The 13,442-nt window shown below is 42.6% G+C and overlaps 1 protein-coding gene across 1 annotated transcript in view; it reads left to right on the top strand.

Moving 5' to 3' along the window:
- Positions 1-13,442, top strand: part of SCN10A (sodium voltage-gated channel alpha subunit 10) — an 88,668-nt gene that overhangs the window by 34,323 nt on the left and 40,903 nt on the right. Inside the window, exons 12-13 of the mRNA XM_058549404.1 lie at positions 869-980; positions 10,761-10,999. Of these exons, the coding sequence (XP_058405387.1) occupies positions 869-980; positions 10,761-10,999 (351 nt within the window). The remainder of the gene's footprint in view (positions 1-868; positions 981-10,760; positions 11,000-13,442) is intronic.

The following is a 13,442-nucleotide window of genomic DNA, read 5'->3' as shown; positions in this document are numbered from 1 at the left end:
CAGCAACAGCAGCTGTGAGTATCTTTTGTTGAGTCCTCATGGTTGAAAACTTTCTAAACTTTCTTTATATGGACTAAGTGCTTACTACATACCTATGAGCTTCGCCTATGGCAGATGCTCAATAGATGCTTCTTGAATTTGGATTCTGAATGGTTTGTGCAGAGCTGAATCAGCTGCTGTGGGCCTTGGATTCCCCACATCCAGGGGCTGGGTGTGACTAGAGGTAGGGGCCTGACCCAGAGCCCAGACAGAACTTCCGGTGAAGGTCCAAAGAGGAAGGGTCAAAAGGATTGTGTCAGACAACTAAAACTGGACAATCAACACACACAAATATTCCCTCAGAAAGTGACTGGGTGGAATTGGAACGGAGTTGTGCATTGCAGGGGGAATGGGCCTATTGGAAGCGAGGTCAAGAAAGCCTATCGTGGAGTAGGAATTCTGTGTATCATAGGTACAGCCCAGAGGAAGTCTCATAATGACTGCCTGGCCTGCTGCTCTTGCAGCTGTCACTTCCCTTTGGTAGAAACCTCAGGGAGCCTGGAGGCAGCCCAGTCCCCACCCTGGTGCCCAAGTACCTATCCTGGGGCAGGAGTTTGTAGGACCTCAGGTGAGCCCAGGTCCCTCTGTTAGCCACAAACATATGCTCTGGTTGCACCCTAACTCTGCATCCTGGTCCTCACACTTGAGCTCTTACCCCAAGTTCAAGCAGTAGCCTGTTTCTCCAAGCATGACTCCAAGGAGAGGATTATAACTTCCCTGGGCAGCTCGCAATCCCATGAGACTGGCCAATAAGAGGCTGAGTGATCTGTCTTTGTCACTGAAGACTTCAGGTTGGAGGAGTGTCCTGACTCTGTTTGTGTCCCAGCAGGCACTTGATGCAGGACAAAAGAAGAATTTCTTATCAGCAGAATACTTGAATGAACCTTTCCAAGTCCAAAGGGCAATGAGTGTTGTCAGTATCATGACCTCCATCCTCGAGGGTAAGTACTGCTCAGTGGAATGTCCATCCATTATGTCCTGATGAGTCCTCACATGAGCAGCAGAGGGAATGCCCCAAACCTGTGTCAATGGGCACGCATCTCTGTGCCCTGGGATCCTAATACTCCTCTTTTTTATGCCCTTGGCTCCATCATCCTTTATCAATTTTTTTAATGTGGATAATTTTTCAAAAACAATAGAATCCAATGAATGAAATGCCTGAGTTCATCTTTTATTCAAATTAACATCTGCTTCATATGTATTCACAAAACTAGATTTTAAGAAGTGATCTGGCAGGCACCAGAGAATTTCAAGCTACCACTCAGATATATAAATTTAATAGTCTTTCATTTTCAAACATGGCAAAATTATCCTGATGTTTCTGATGGCTGTAACTTTTACGGTTATAACTTAATTTCTGTCTCAAGCCCCCATTATGCTGAGCATTGGAAGGCAATTTAAGTAAATTAATCGATTAATTTACCCAAATCCTTGTTAATTCAAGGTTCCATCAATCAAGTGGGAATATACTCAGTATCCCTAGGGATGCGTCCAAGTTCCAGTTGCTTACACCAAGCTAAGGGTGGAGGAAAAGAATGGCACTGGGTCATGGCCACCTGACACTCAAGTTTCCAAAGATCTGCATCCTCTTCTCCCTGAGTATAAGGCCTGTCTTCTTATCCAGGCTTTATTTTGCCTTGGGATATGGAAAATATGGCCTTAGTCATATCCAGTTATTTATCTCCCCTAGACATGTTTAAAATGTCATGGGCTGGAGGAGGGAGAAGGGAGCTTGGATGTTGGTTGTTCCTGAGAAGGGGGTCTGTATGCTCTCCTCCCAGCCTGGGCTGAATCCTAACTGCAAGGGAGAGCATGGTAGACAAGAGAAACCAAAAGAAAAATGTTTGAGGGATTTGAAACAGAGCCAATCTGTGCCCTACTTTCTAGGTGAAGCCAGAGGTGGCAAGCCTTAGAAAGAGACCCCCATGCCCAGTATGGCACAGAAACTGTAGAGTAAAATGGGCCAGTAAGGTACCTGGTAGAGAAGTCCTGGGGCAGCCTCAGAGAGGAGCCTGTGGCCCCAGCACAACAGGAGAGTAGCTGGATGATGACCTCACCCCCAATGAAGGCTACAGAAGAAAATGAGTGAGAGCCAAAAAGGGAACCTGGAGAGGCAAAGAGGGAACAGCAGTCTCCGTGGCTTTCCCACCAGAGACCACGTGGGAACTATGATGACTCAAGTAAATACACCTGGCAATGACTAAGGACCAGCTCAACCCCACCACCTTTGAGCGCCCCAGAACTCAGACACCCCCTCAGACAACAAAGTGGAAGCAGACATTAAATTAACCAAAACAGAGTCCCCAGGTTGGGAACATGAAGTATAAATTGAATTCTATTATAGGGAAAAGCAACACTTAAGTTACACTTCTTGCATACCTGAGTTTGTGTTTTGAGATATGTGTACACGTTCCAGTAACAACAGTGTGCACATACTCTTACATGATTTTTCCTCATTGATATTTATTTAATAATCACTTTTCATTGGAATAGTGTCTGCACGCTTAACATTTTTCACAGCTGTGTAGAATTTAACCATGCTGCTGTGCCCATGGTTTTTTGTTGAACAGGTGGGTTGCTTGTTTTGTTTTTGTTTTTTTCTTTTAGCCAGCAAATAGCAAACATTAAATACAAACAGCTTGCTTTTTCATTTATTCCTCAGAATTATCAAGCTTCCTCCTTCCCTCTGTGTTCGTTTCTTCACTCATCAACAAACATTTGTTGAGCACCTGCCATGTGTCTGGCATGGTTCCAGGTGCTGGGGATTCAGTGGTGAACAAGATAGAAGCCTGTGCTGTGCTCATGGAATCCACATCCTGGGGCCAGGGTGTACAGATGACAAATACAAACAGATTTTCAGGTAGTGATAAGAAGTAGGAGAAAAAATAAAATAGGGAAGAAGATAGAGAATAGGGGGCTGCAGAAGGGGCTATTTTACATATAGTGGTTGCAGAAGGCCATTCTCTCTAAGGAGACCAGAAATCTGAATAAAGTGAGGGAATCAGCCTTGTGAGAACCTGGGAGAGAGAGTTCTAGACAGACGAACAGTAAATGCAGTGCATTTTGCAGGAATGAGACAGGAATGAACCAAATGAGTGTCCTAAACACACCCCAATTTAGGTAAGAACAAAAGAAGTCTCAAGATGGATGAGAGGCAACAGAGGGTAGTAGTTGAGAACACAGACCCTGGAACCTGACTGCCTGGGTTTGCACTCCGGCTCTGCGCCTTATGGTAAGCTGTGCAACCTTGGAGTTCCATTAACTGCTCTGTGCCTCAGTTTTCTCACCTGTAAAATAGTGAAAATGTGCTTATCTCGTGGTGTTTTGTGAGGATTAAATGAGTTAGCATAAGTAAAGCGCTTGGATCTGTGACTGGCGCACAGGGAATACTCAGCAGATGTTGGCTATTGTTATTCAGAAGGTTGTAAATTCCATGAGGACAGACATGTGTCTGTTTTGCTCGCAACTGGATTTCCAGTTCCCAGAAGAGCAGTGCATGGCACATAGTAGGCACTCAACAAACAGTTGTTGAGTGAATAGTGAAGGAGTGTGATGAATAAAGGTGATGCTGGGGGAGGGTGATGCTAATTTATAATGACCTGAACTGATGAAGAGGAAGAGAATAAGGAATGATCAGATATCCTGAGGTAGGAAAGACTTTCTCTCAAGGAAGATTCTGGGAGAGAAGACTAGGAAAGGCAGGAGAAACATTGATATTTTTAAGAGAATCTGGGTAAAGATGTCCTTAGGTTAGGTCAAAGAGGTCAAAGTTTTTTGAGCATAGGACAGATGACCTGTGATCTTCTCCGGTTGGACAGTCTATCCACTACATCCATGGAATACATGAAGGATGCTTGATGCTGTCAGAGTTGTGATAGGATTTACAAAGTCTACCTCTTTGGGAATGATTATGCCTGAGAAAGTTTGGCCCAAGCTAGTAAGAACTTGGTAATTCACTGAGCTCAGGGCACATGAACCACCTATGCTTGGCATACAAGCTAAGACTTGACAGTTGTCCAAACCAGAAGACCATAAGCAGGAGCACAGCAGTGAGCACAGCCCAGTCTCTGCCCTCACGCTGAGTGGGAGAGAAGGACAGGAAGTGAGTTATTACCAGGTGCTGAGTGTCTTGAAGGAGAAGTGCAGGATGCTAAGGGAAATACGGTAAGGCTAGCCTGGGGTTAGGGAAGTATTCCAGGCAGAAAAGATAGCAAAATTCCTGCAGCAGAAGAGAGCATAACATTTGAAGAAATGAAAAAGCCTGATGTCGCTGGAGCATAGAGAGCAAGGAGAGGGGCTCAAAATAAGGCTAGAGAGATGGACTGGGGCCAGGCCCACAGAACTTTCTACATCATATTAAGGGTTTTGGACTTCATCCTAAAAGCAGTGAGGTGCCATTAAAAGATTGAAGGCAGGGGAGCTACATTTGCATTTTATAAAGGTTACTCTGAATTTGTGTAGAGAAGGGAACTAAGAAGGACAGAGCGTTGGCAGGGAAACCTGTTAGGCAGAAGCCAGGTGAGAGACGGCATTGCCTGGACTCTGGGGCAGTGGCAGTGGGGATGATGGGAAATGGGAGGATTTGAGAGCTACCTAAGGGGCATAAGATTCAGGACTTGGTGGTCACATGGTTCTGGTGTAAGCAACTGAAGGGATGCCGGTGCAAAGACTCATAAAGGGAACACTTTAGAGGGAGCAGAGGGATTCACTGGGGAAAGATGAGAGGGTAAGATCATGAGTTCAGTCTGGGACATATTGGGTTTCAGGAGCCCTTGAGACAGTCAGGTAGGCATGTCCAGTAGGAAGCTGGCTTTATGATAAATGGGTCTAGAACTTAGAAGACTAGGGTGGCCTTGAGATACATATTTGAAAGCAGTTTGAATATACGTAGTAATTTTGAAATGGTGCAAGTGGATAAGATGACATAGAGAGAATCACGTTAGAAGAGAATAAGGTCTGGGACAGAGTTCTAAGAAACTACAATGTTTAACGATTGAGGAGAAGAGATGGAGCCAGTAGAGGAGGCTGAGAATGAATGCCTAGAAATGCGAGAAGACCAAAAAGAATACCTCGCAGAGCCAAGAGTATAAGTTCCTTCAGGAAGAAGAGAAAGGTCAAAAGAGGCAATGCTATAGAAAGATCAAGTAAGATCAAGCCTGAAAAGAGTCCAAGGGCTTTAGTCACATGCACATCTTTGGTGATCTGAGCAAGAGAGGATTGGTGGAGTAGGGAAGTAGAAAGAGGCCACATTGGAGGGGGTTGAAGAGTGAGTGAGAGGTGAGGAACTGGAGATATAGTATACAGACAACTTTTTCAAGAAGTTTGCCTGTGAAGGGGAGGAGATAGTAAAATAACACTAAGGTGTAAGTAGAGTTGAAGGAAGATTTTTTGGTTTTCCTGTGTGGGTTTTTTTAAGCATATTTACTTGCTAAGCAGGAGGATCTGTGAGAATGGGAAGGACTGAAGATAAAGGAAAGAGAGGAAATATTCAATAAATTCCTGAAGTGGCAGGAGAGGCCGCATGAGTGGAGACATTGGCTGTTAGTAGGAGAAGGGACATCTCTAATTGTAAAGAAGGAAAGGAGGAAAGTTCTTTCTGGATTAGCTTTTTGCAGGAGATTCTTTTGGGGAGAAACTATGATCATGTTGCAAGCCAGCAACTGCGTGATTCTTTTAGCCTCTGGTGTCTCCCCAGACAGTCAAGATCAGCAAAGTTAAGGCTGTTTACAAGGCTGAGTCTCTTTCCTGTCCTGCCTCACAGACAGGCTGCTTCCTGACCTAATGGCGTATCTGCAAGATTCCTCATTCGGTCCTACTTCCTGTGCTGCTTTTTAGGTGCAAAATAGGTCCAGGGAAGCTCCTGCTTTTGTTTCAACTGGAGTGTGTTGATTTTGATCCCAGGACATACTAACTTCTTTAGAGAACTATGGTTTGCCAGTTTTGATCTCTGTAGTTTCCAGTGCCCCTCCAGAACACCCTCCTGCACCCTGATTGACCCGTGCCGCATTTGATAGCCTTTGAACATAACTTACGATTTGAGTTTACAGGTGTTACCTAGTTTGATCAAAAATAGAGTTTGCATTTCCCTTGCTCAGTCTCCTTGATGTCTTTGGAGCTTTCTGGAAGTAAAAGGGGCAGCACATTCTTTTTTTTTTAATTGGGAAGATTTTTTTCAGTTTTATTAAGGTATAATTGACAAATAAAGTTGTAAGATATTTAAAGTATACATTGTGATGATTTGATATACATATACATTGTGAAAGGACTCCCCCCATCTAGTTAATCAATATATTCATCACCTCATGTATTTATGTTTTTTTTTTTTTTTTTTGGTGAGAACATTTAAGTTCTACTCTCCTAACAAATTTCAATTACACAGTGTTATCAGCTATAGTCACCATGTTTTACATTAGATTCTCATACCTTATTCATCTTTTAGCTGAAAGTTTGTATCCTTTTACCAACCTCTCCCCATTTCCCTCACCTTCCAGCTCCTAACAACCACTTTTCTACTCTCTGTTTCCGCGAGTTCAACTTTTTTTTTTTTAGATTTCACATATAAGTGATATCATGCAGTATCAGTATTTGTCTTTGTCTGGCTTATTTTACTTAGCATCATGCCCTCAAGGTTGAGGGCAAACACCAAGATTTCCTCCTTTCTCATGACTGAATAAGACTCCATTGTGTGTGTGTGTATATATATATACCACTTCTTCTTTATCCATTCATGCATTGATGGACACTTCAGTTTTTTCCATATCTTGGCTACTGTGAATAAAGGTGCAATAAACATGGGAGTGCAGATATTTCTTTGATATCTTGTTTTCATTTCCTTTGGATGTATAGCCAGAAGTGGGATTGCTGGATCATATGATGGTTCTATTTTTAATTTTTTGAGGAACGACCATAGTGCTTTCCATAGTGGCTGCACAATTTACATTCCCATCAACAACACACAGGGGTTCCCTTTTCTCCACATCCTTGGCAACACTTGTTATGTCTTGTCTTTTTGATAATAGCCATTCCAATGCGTGTGAGGTGATAGCTCATTGTGGTTTCAATTTGCGTGTCCCTGATGATTAGTGATGTAGAATACTTTTTCATATCCTGTTGGCCATTTGTATGTTTTCTTTGGAAAAAATTCTATTCAGTTCCTCTGCCCATTTTTTAATTAGATTTTCGTTTTTTGCTATTGAGTTATATGAGTTCTTTATATATTTTTGATAATAACCCCTTGTTAGATATATGATTTGCAAATATTTTCTCCCATTCAGTAGGTTGACATTTCATTTTGTTGATGGTTTCCTTTGCTGTGCAGAAGCTTTTTAGTTTGGTATAGTCCCACTTGTTTATTTTTGTTTTGTTGCCTTTGCTTTTGGTGTGAAATCCAGAAAATCATTGCCAAGAGTTTGCATTTTTATTTCTCAGTCTCCTTGACGCCTTTGTTGATTTCTGGAAGTAGAAAGGGCAGTACATTTTTTACTCCACAATTTTAAATAGAATCTCTGTATCAAATTTTTATTTAGAACATTTTTGTTTGAATAGGCAATATATTACACAGAATTTAAAAGGTACAAAAGGGCATATGAAAAAAGGCATACATAAAAAAGAAATATCCCTCTGTCCACCCTGTTCCCTTCCCCAGAAACAATACTCAAACCAGTTGTTTTGTGTTTCTTTCCAAAAATATTCTACGTATGTTCAATCAAAAATATATAGCCCTTTTTATTCCTTGCAAATGGTAGCATATCATATATACTATTCTGTACCACAATTTGTTCAATTAATGTATTTTGAAAATCATTCTACATAAGTACCCTTATGCTTTCCGAAAACAGTTAGTATTACATTGTATGGATGTACCATAATTTATTTAACCAATCTACTCTTGATGGGAAGTAAACTCTGCAGTCAATACATCACTTTCTAGATGTAGAGGTTTAACCATAGGTTAAACGCCTTGAAGTGAAATTGCTTTGTCAAAGGGGGTATGCCTTTTTAATTTTGAAAGATGATGGATACTTTCCATAAATGTAAAAATTTTTACCCACCCAAGCGATAGATGATATTGCCTTTCAACCCACACCCTCCTGAACATGATTTTTAGACTGTTTTGTCTTTTCTGATCAGTGAAAATAATATCTCAGTACAGTTTTATTTTGCATTTCTCTCATTTTAAGTATTGTTGGCAATCTTTTCAAATATTTATAAACCATTTGAATTTTCTTTTCAGAAACTATCTGATTGTTTTTCTATTGGATTGGTCTTTTTCTCATTGATTTTTAAGAGTTCTTATTTAGTAATGAAATTAGCATTTTGTCTATGATATGAGCCACGATTATTTTTCTCATTTTTTTACTTTATTTGACCAAATGTTTTAGATTATAAATCCACAGTAAGTCATTATAACAGTATGATAGTGAAAATAAATAGTCTGATCTATGGAAAAAAATGGACACATGATTATGTATATGCATATGAAAATATATGGACCTGTATGGGAATAACTTATGACAAAAATGAAATTTCAAATCCTTTGGGAAGTGAGGTATTATGCAATAAATAGTGTTGATATAAATAATCAGATACTGGAAAAAATTAACTGGATCAATATCTTACTCCATACTCAAAATAAACTGCAGATGCACCAAAATTTTAAATGAAAAAGGTGAAACTACAAAAGAACTAGAAGAAAACATAGATAGATTTTTTCCAAATCTCACAGTGAGAAAGGCTTTATTTGCAAAGCATGAAAGCAAGAAATCATAAAGAACAGCACTGATAAATTTGACCACATATAAATTTTCTAATGACCTATGGGAAAAAGAAACTGTTAGCAGAATTTGGGAGCATATGCTTATTTCTATAAACCCATTTCTTTTGGGAAAAAAATGCATATAGCAAAAAAAGGGTCAAACACTACCATGTGTAGACAATGACAACTACGTCTCCCTTCCACTAAAGATCCTCCCTGCTCCCCAGGCTCCCGGTGCACTTCACCAGTTTCTCTTGTGTCCTGCATGCAATATTCTATGCATCTATGAGCACATGTACACACAAATACACACACAGACACACATATCACATATATATAAAGTTTTTTTATATTTCCATAAATAAATCTGCCTCATCCTTTTTCATAACGTGCTTTACCAGTTTTTTCCTTTTTTATTACTATTATAAACAATGGACATCATCTCTCTTTGCCCACATAGGCTGGTATATCTGCTGGGTGCGTGTCTTACAGTGGAATTTGTAGACAGACCTAAAGCTATGCAATTGCCCTCCACAGGGGTGGTCCCAGTTACACAACCAAGTTGAGATTTAATGGACGCAGCTAGAGAGATGAGCCTGGTGCTTAAGGAAGAGATCAGAAACTGGACATTTAATTTGAGGGGAATCAGCATAGAGATGGCTTTTTAAGGCCATGGGGCTCAATGAGATTACCTAGAGAGAGAAAAAAAAGTGAGAACAAGGAGAGAATGCTTGAGTTCTCCAACGTGTAGAGGCAGGAAGGGAAGAGGGAGACAAGAATAGAAACTGAGAAGAAGCAGTCACTGATATGGGAGAAAAACCAAGAGATTGTGATGTCCTGGAAGCCAGAGAGACAAAAGGTTTCAAGGAGAGCATTACAAATTCTGTTAAATGCTGTGAGAGACAGAGTAAGGTGAGGACTAGAAATTGAGGATTTGAATTTAGAAGGGGTAAAGGGCTGATTCTAGGGGTCAGGGAGGGAACAGGAAGTGGGAAAGCGGAGAAAATTAAGTGTAGAAAACTCATGTGAGGAATTTTGCTGTTAAGGGGACAGTAGATGAAGGATAACATGGGTCCAGGGAGACCTTTTTAAAAGTGGAGATATAATTAAAGCATGTTCACATGCTGATGGGAATGGTCCAGAGGGGAGGGAGGGGGGTGACACAGGCTTTGAGTAGGTGTGAGAGGGAGGGGCCCCGGCACAGAGGGGAGGAGTACAGCAAGTTCGGGCACTGTGTGGGCGTGGAACAGAACATGGGGATGGACTCGCAGATTCTTTGGAGACTCAGTGATAGGAAGAAGAGGAAGTTCTTTGGTGAGTGATTCTGCATTCTGAGGGAATCAAAGGGAGCTCATCAAGAGAGAGCGAGGTTTAGAGAAGGAGAGGTGGAGGCTGGAGGAGATGAGAAATGCTAGTCTGGGAGACTGAAGGTGTGGACTGAAATGGAGAAAGGCAGCAGGATTTCTGGGCAGTGACAAGCGGGGACTCACGTATCTCTAGCGGGACCAGTCAGCATGGTTGTGTATTTTTCCAGCTAGGTTCACCTGGTTGGGTGCAGGTGCAGAGCAGTCTGCACGTTGGGTTTATTCAGGGCTGGGGTTTTGCAAGCAAGTACAATGGAGGGAGAGAGGGGCAAGGGAATCGAGGGTATCTGCAAGGGAGTATATAGAGGGGTGGACATGAAATCTAAGCTGGGTAAGTTGAGAAGTAAGGACAGGACATAGGCAATGGGCAGTTAAAAAGAGTAGGGCCCATGGTTTGGAGGACTGAATGGGACGGAGACTGGATTGCACTTGCTACACTGAAGGAGTTCAAAAAGTAGGAAATGGTAATCGGGGGGGGAATGCTGAAGTGGAGATTGGAGGTGGTAGTTATTAGTAATGGCAAGGTCTCGGGGATGGCCATGGGATGGGGCTCTGAGGTGACACATGGCTAACAGCTATCATTGACCACACCTGTGATGCAGAACTCGAGGAGTCTGAACAGAGATGCCCGCCCTGCTTGACCAGCTTGGCTCAGAAGTATCTGATCTGGGAGTGCTGCCCCACGTGGGTGAAGCTCAAGACATTTCTCTTTGAGATTGTGACGGACCCCTTTGCGGAGCTCACCATCACCTTGTGCATAGTGGTGAACACAGTCTTCATGGCCATGGAGCACCACGGCATGAGCCCCGCCTTTGAAGCCATGCTCCAGATAGGCAACATTGTGAGTGCACTGGCAGCCATCGCCTAGGCTGTCATGGTTGGGGGCTTTGGGTGGTGTGGCAGCATGCCCTCATTTGTTGGAGTGTTGATCTACCTAGCTGAGAGCAGAGGAGCAGTGTGCGAGACGAGTGGACACTGAGTGCAGGAAGTCAAGTCTGGAGGACCAGGCTGAGCTGGTGGGAATTGCTTTGGGATGAACAGGCGCAGAGAAGAGGACCAAGACAGTCCTGATCTAGGGGCAGCTAGCTCCTCCTTTACAGAACTTAGGACAGCCACTTGAATTCTCCGGATCTCACCTGCCTCTACCTTGAAATGAGGATAAATGTCCCTTTCCCAACTAAAGACAATCTATAGACTTGCAAGTTTCCTTCCAATTTTATTGCTTTTATGACTGCAAAACACAGTGGCTGTGGTTTTTCAGTGCTGCCGTCTAAGGGCACAAAGAGTGGGAGAGGGAAGAGGAAGATACTGAGAGGGAGGGAACATGGAAACCTGACTGCTGTTGTAACAAAAGCATCAGGGAGTCAGAACTTTTCTTTCATATCTGGCTTAGACATGATGGTACTTTAAATTTTCCTCCATTATTTTTTAGTATTATTTTCTTTTAACAAGATAAAATCCATACTGGATTTCACTGCATGCTGAGTAAAGTATCTGACTCAGAGGGAGAGCAACTGTCCTCAACCTGTGCCCCCTCACAGGAATAATAACAGAGCCAACTTTATTTGAACACCTACTCAAGACCGGACATGGTCTCAGATGCTTCTCATTGAGTATCTCATTGTATTTTCACAACAACCCTCAGTAGGTACCTGGTAGGTATTATTATTATTCCCTTTCACAGATGGAAAAACCGAGGCACAGGAGGTTAAATAATTTGCCCAAGGTCCTAGAGGTGAGTAAGAGGCAGAATTGAGATTTGAACCCAGGCCAACTGGCTCCAGAGCTCACACTTCTCAAGTCCTGGGCTAAACTGCCTCTCAGGACCTGCTGATGTGTGTGACAGAGTGTGCATGTTGAGTGCACATGTGTGTATGAGTGTATGGGAATGTGCGTAAGAACGAACAAGAGAGTACACACACGCACACATGATCAGCAGAAGCTGGAAAGGTCAGGGTCTTGCCTCCATGTCTTCACCCTACACCATGTGGTCCTCCACACCAGTGTTCACCCGACTAAAGGCGGCTGACTAGGTCCATCAGGACTGTCCAGCTCTTCTGAATCCTCGTAGGCTGCAGATTTAGGTACAAGGAGGGGTCTCAGAAAATGTGACCACTCTTCCTTAGAAACCTCCCCCCTCCCTCAAAATCCAGGAATGTAAAAAGGATTCCAGTAGGTTCTGGGATACTGTGGAACCAGCATGCCTTACCTTTTGGCAGCCCCTAAGCTAAGAGGTGGCATTCTATTTAAAGTTGGTGTGAAAAGAAGAAATGGAAAGAGAAGGGAGAGCTTATTCTCCAAGAAGTCAGCATAGACTACAGAGGGCCTATGGAAGAGACCTCTGAGCTCACACTCTCATTTTACATTGGAGAAGTTGAGGCAAGAAAGAGAAAAGGCTTTACCCCTGTGACAGAGCACAGCGCCATTTTTTAGAAAGAAAGGCAGGCATTGTTTGGTGCTTACGATGAGTCAGAGACTTGATAAGTCTTATCTCCATGTCACAACAATGCTATGAGTTTATCAGCCACCCTCACAGCCCAAAAGAAGGCACTAAGACTCACAGAGGTTGAATATCCTGCCCAAGGTGGCATAGCTGGTGAAGGTAGAGCCAGAGTTGACTTGAGTCTCTCTAGGGCACAGGACCTCAACCCCACCCCCTGCCACACCACACTGCTTCTCTACAACAGGCACTCAGTAGACGCTCTTTGAATTACACAGTTGTAGTCTTGTGGCATCAGGCAAGTCACCTAAACTTTCAGCCAGTCCCTTCTCTGTAAAAGGGATGCAGTCACCTCTGTTTCCCAGGCCGGCCGGAGGCTTTGATGAGAGCAAATGAGAGAAAAGCACCTGACCCTGATCTTTGCTTTCTTCCTTATCTGTCTCCCTCTCCTGCTGGTTATTGCGTGGCCTGAGCCTGGTCCTGACCTCTCTCATTGTCAGACTTCCATCCTGTTTAAGACAATTAAAGACACTAGAGCTGAAAGAATATTAGAGACAATGTATTATTATTGTTCTTGCTAATAGCTATTATTTATCAATGAATTACTATCTGCCAGGACCTTTGCTAAGAACTGCATATGCACTATCTCATTTTATGCACATTGTACAGATGAGGAAATTGAGGTGCCGAGAGGATGCGTTCCTTGTCCAAGCTTGCACAAGCTAGGAAATGGCAGAGCTGCAATTTTTTTCTGGGTCTGTGCTGCTCCACAATCCATGCTTTTAAACTACTGAACCAGATTGACGCCTCATTTACATAATTATATAATAATTATTATCGTGAT

The sequence above is a fragment of the Diceros bicornis genome, chromosome 2 (genome assembly GCF_020826845.1).
Source record: "Diceros bicornis minor isolate mBicDic1 chromosome 2, mDicBic1.mat.cur, whole genome shotgun sequence".
Classification (NCBI taxonomy): domain Eukaryota; kingdom Metazoa; phylum Chordata; class Mammalia; order Perissodactyla; family Rhinocerotidae; genus Diceros; species Diceros bicornis.
The sequence above is the reverse complement of the archived record's forward strand: the minus strand, read 5'-3'. Positions and strand labels throughout refer to the sequence as shown.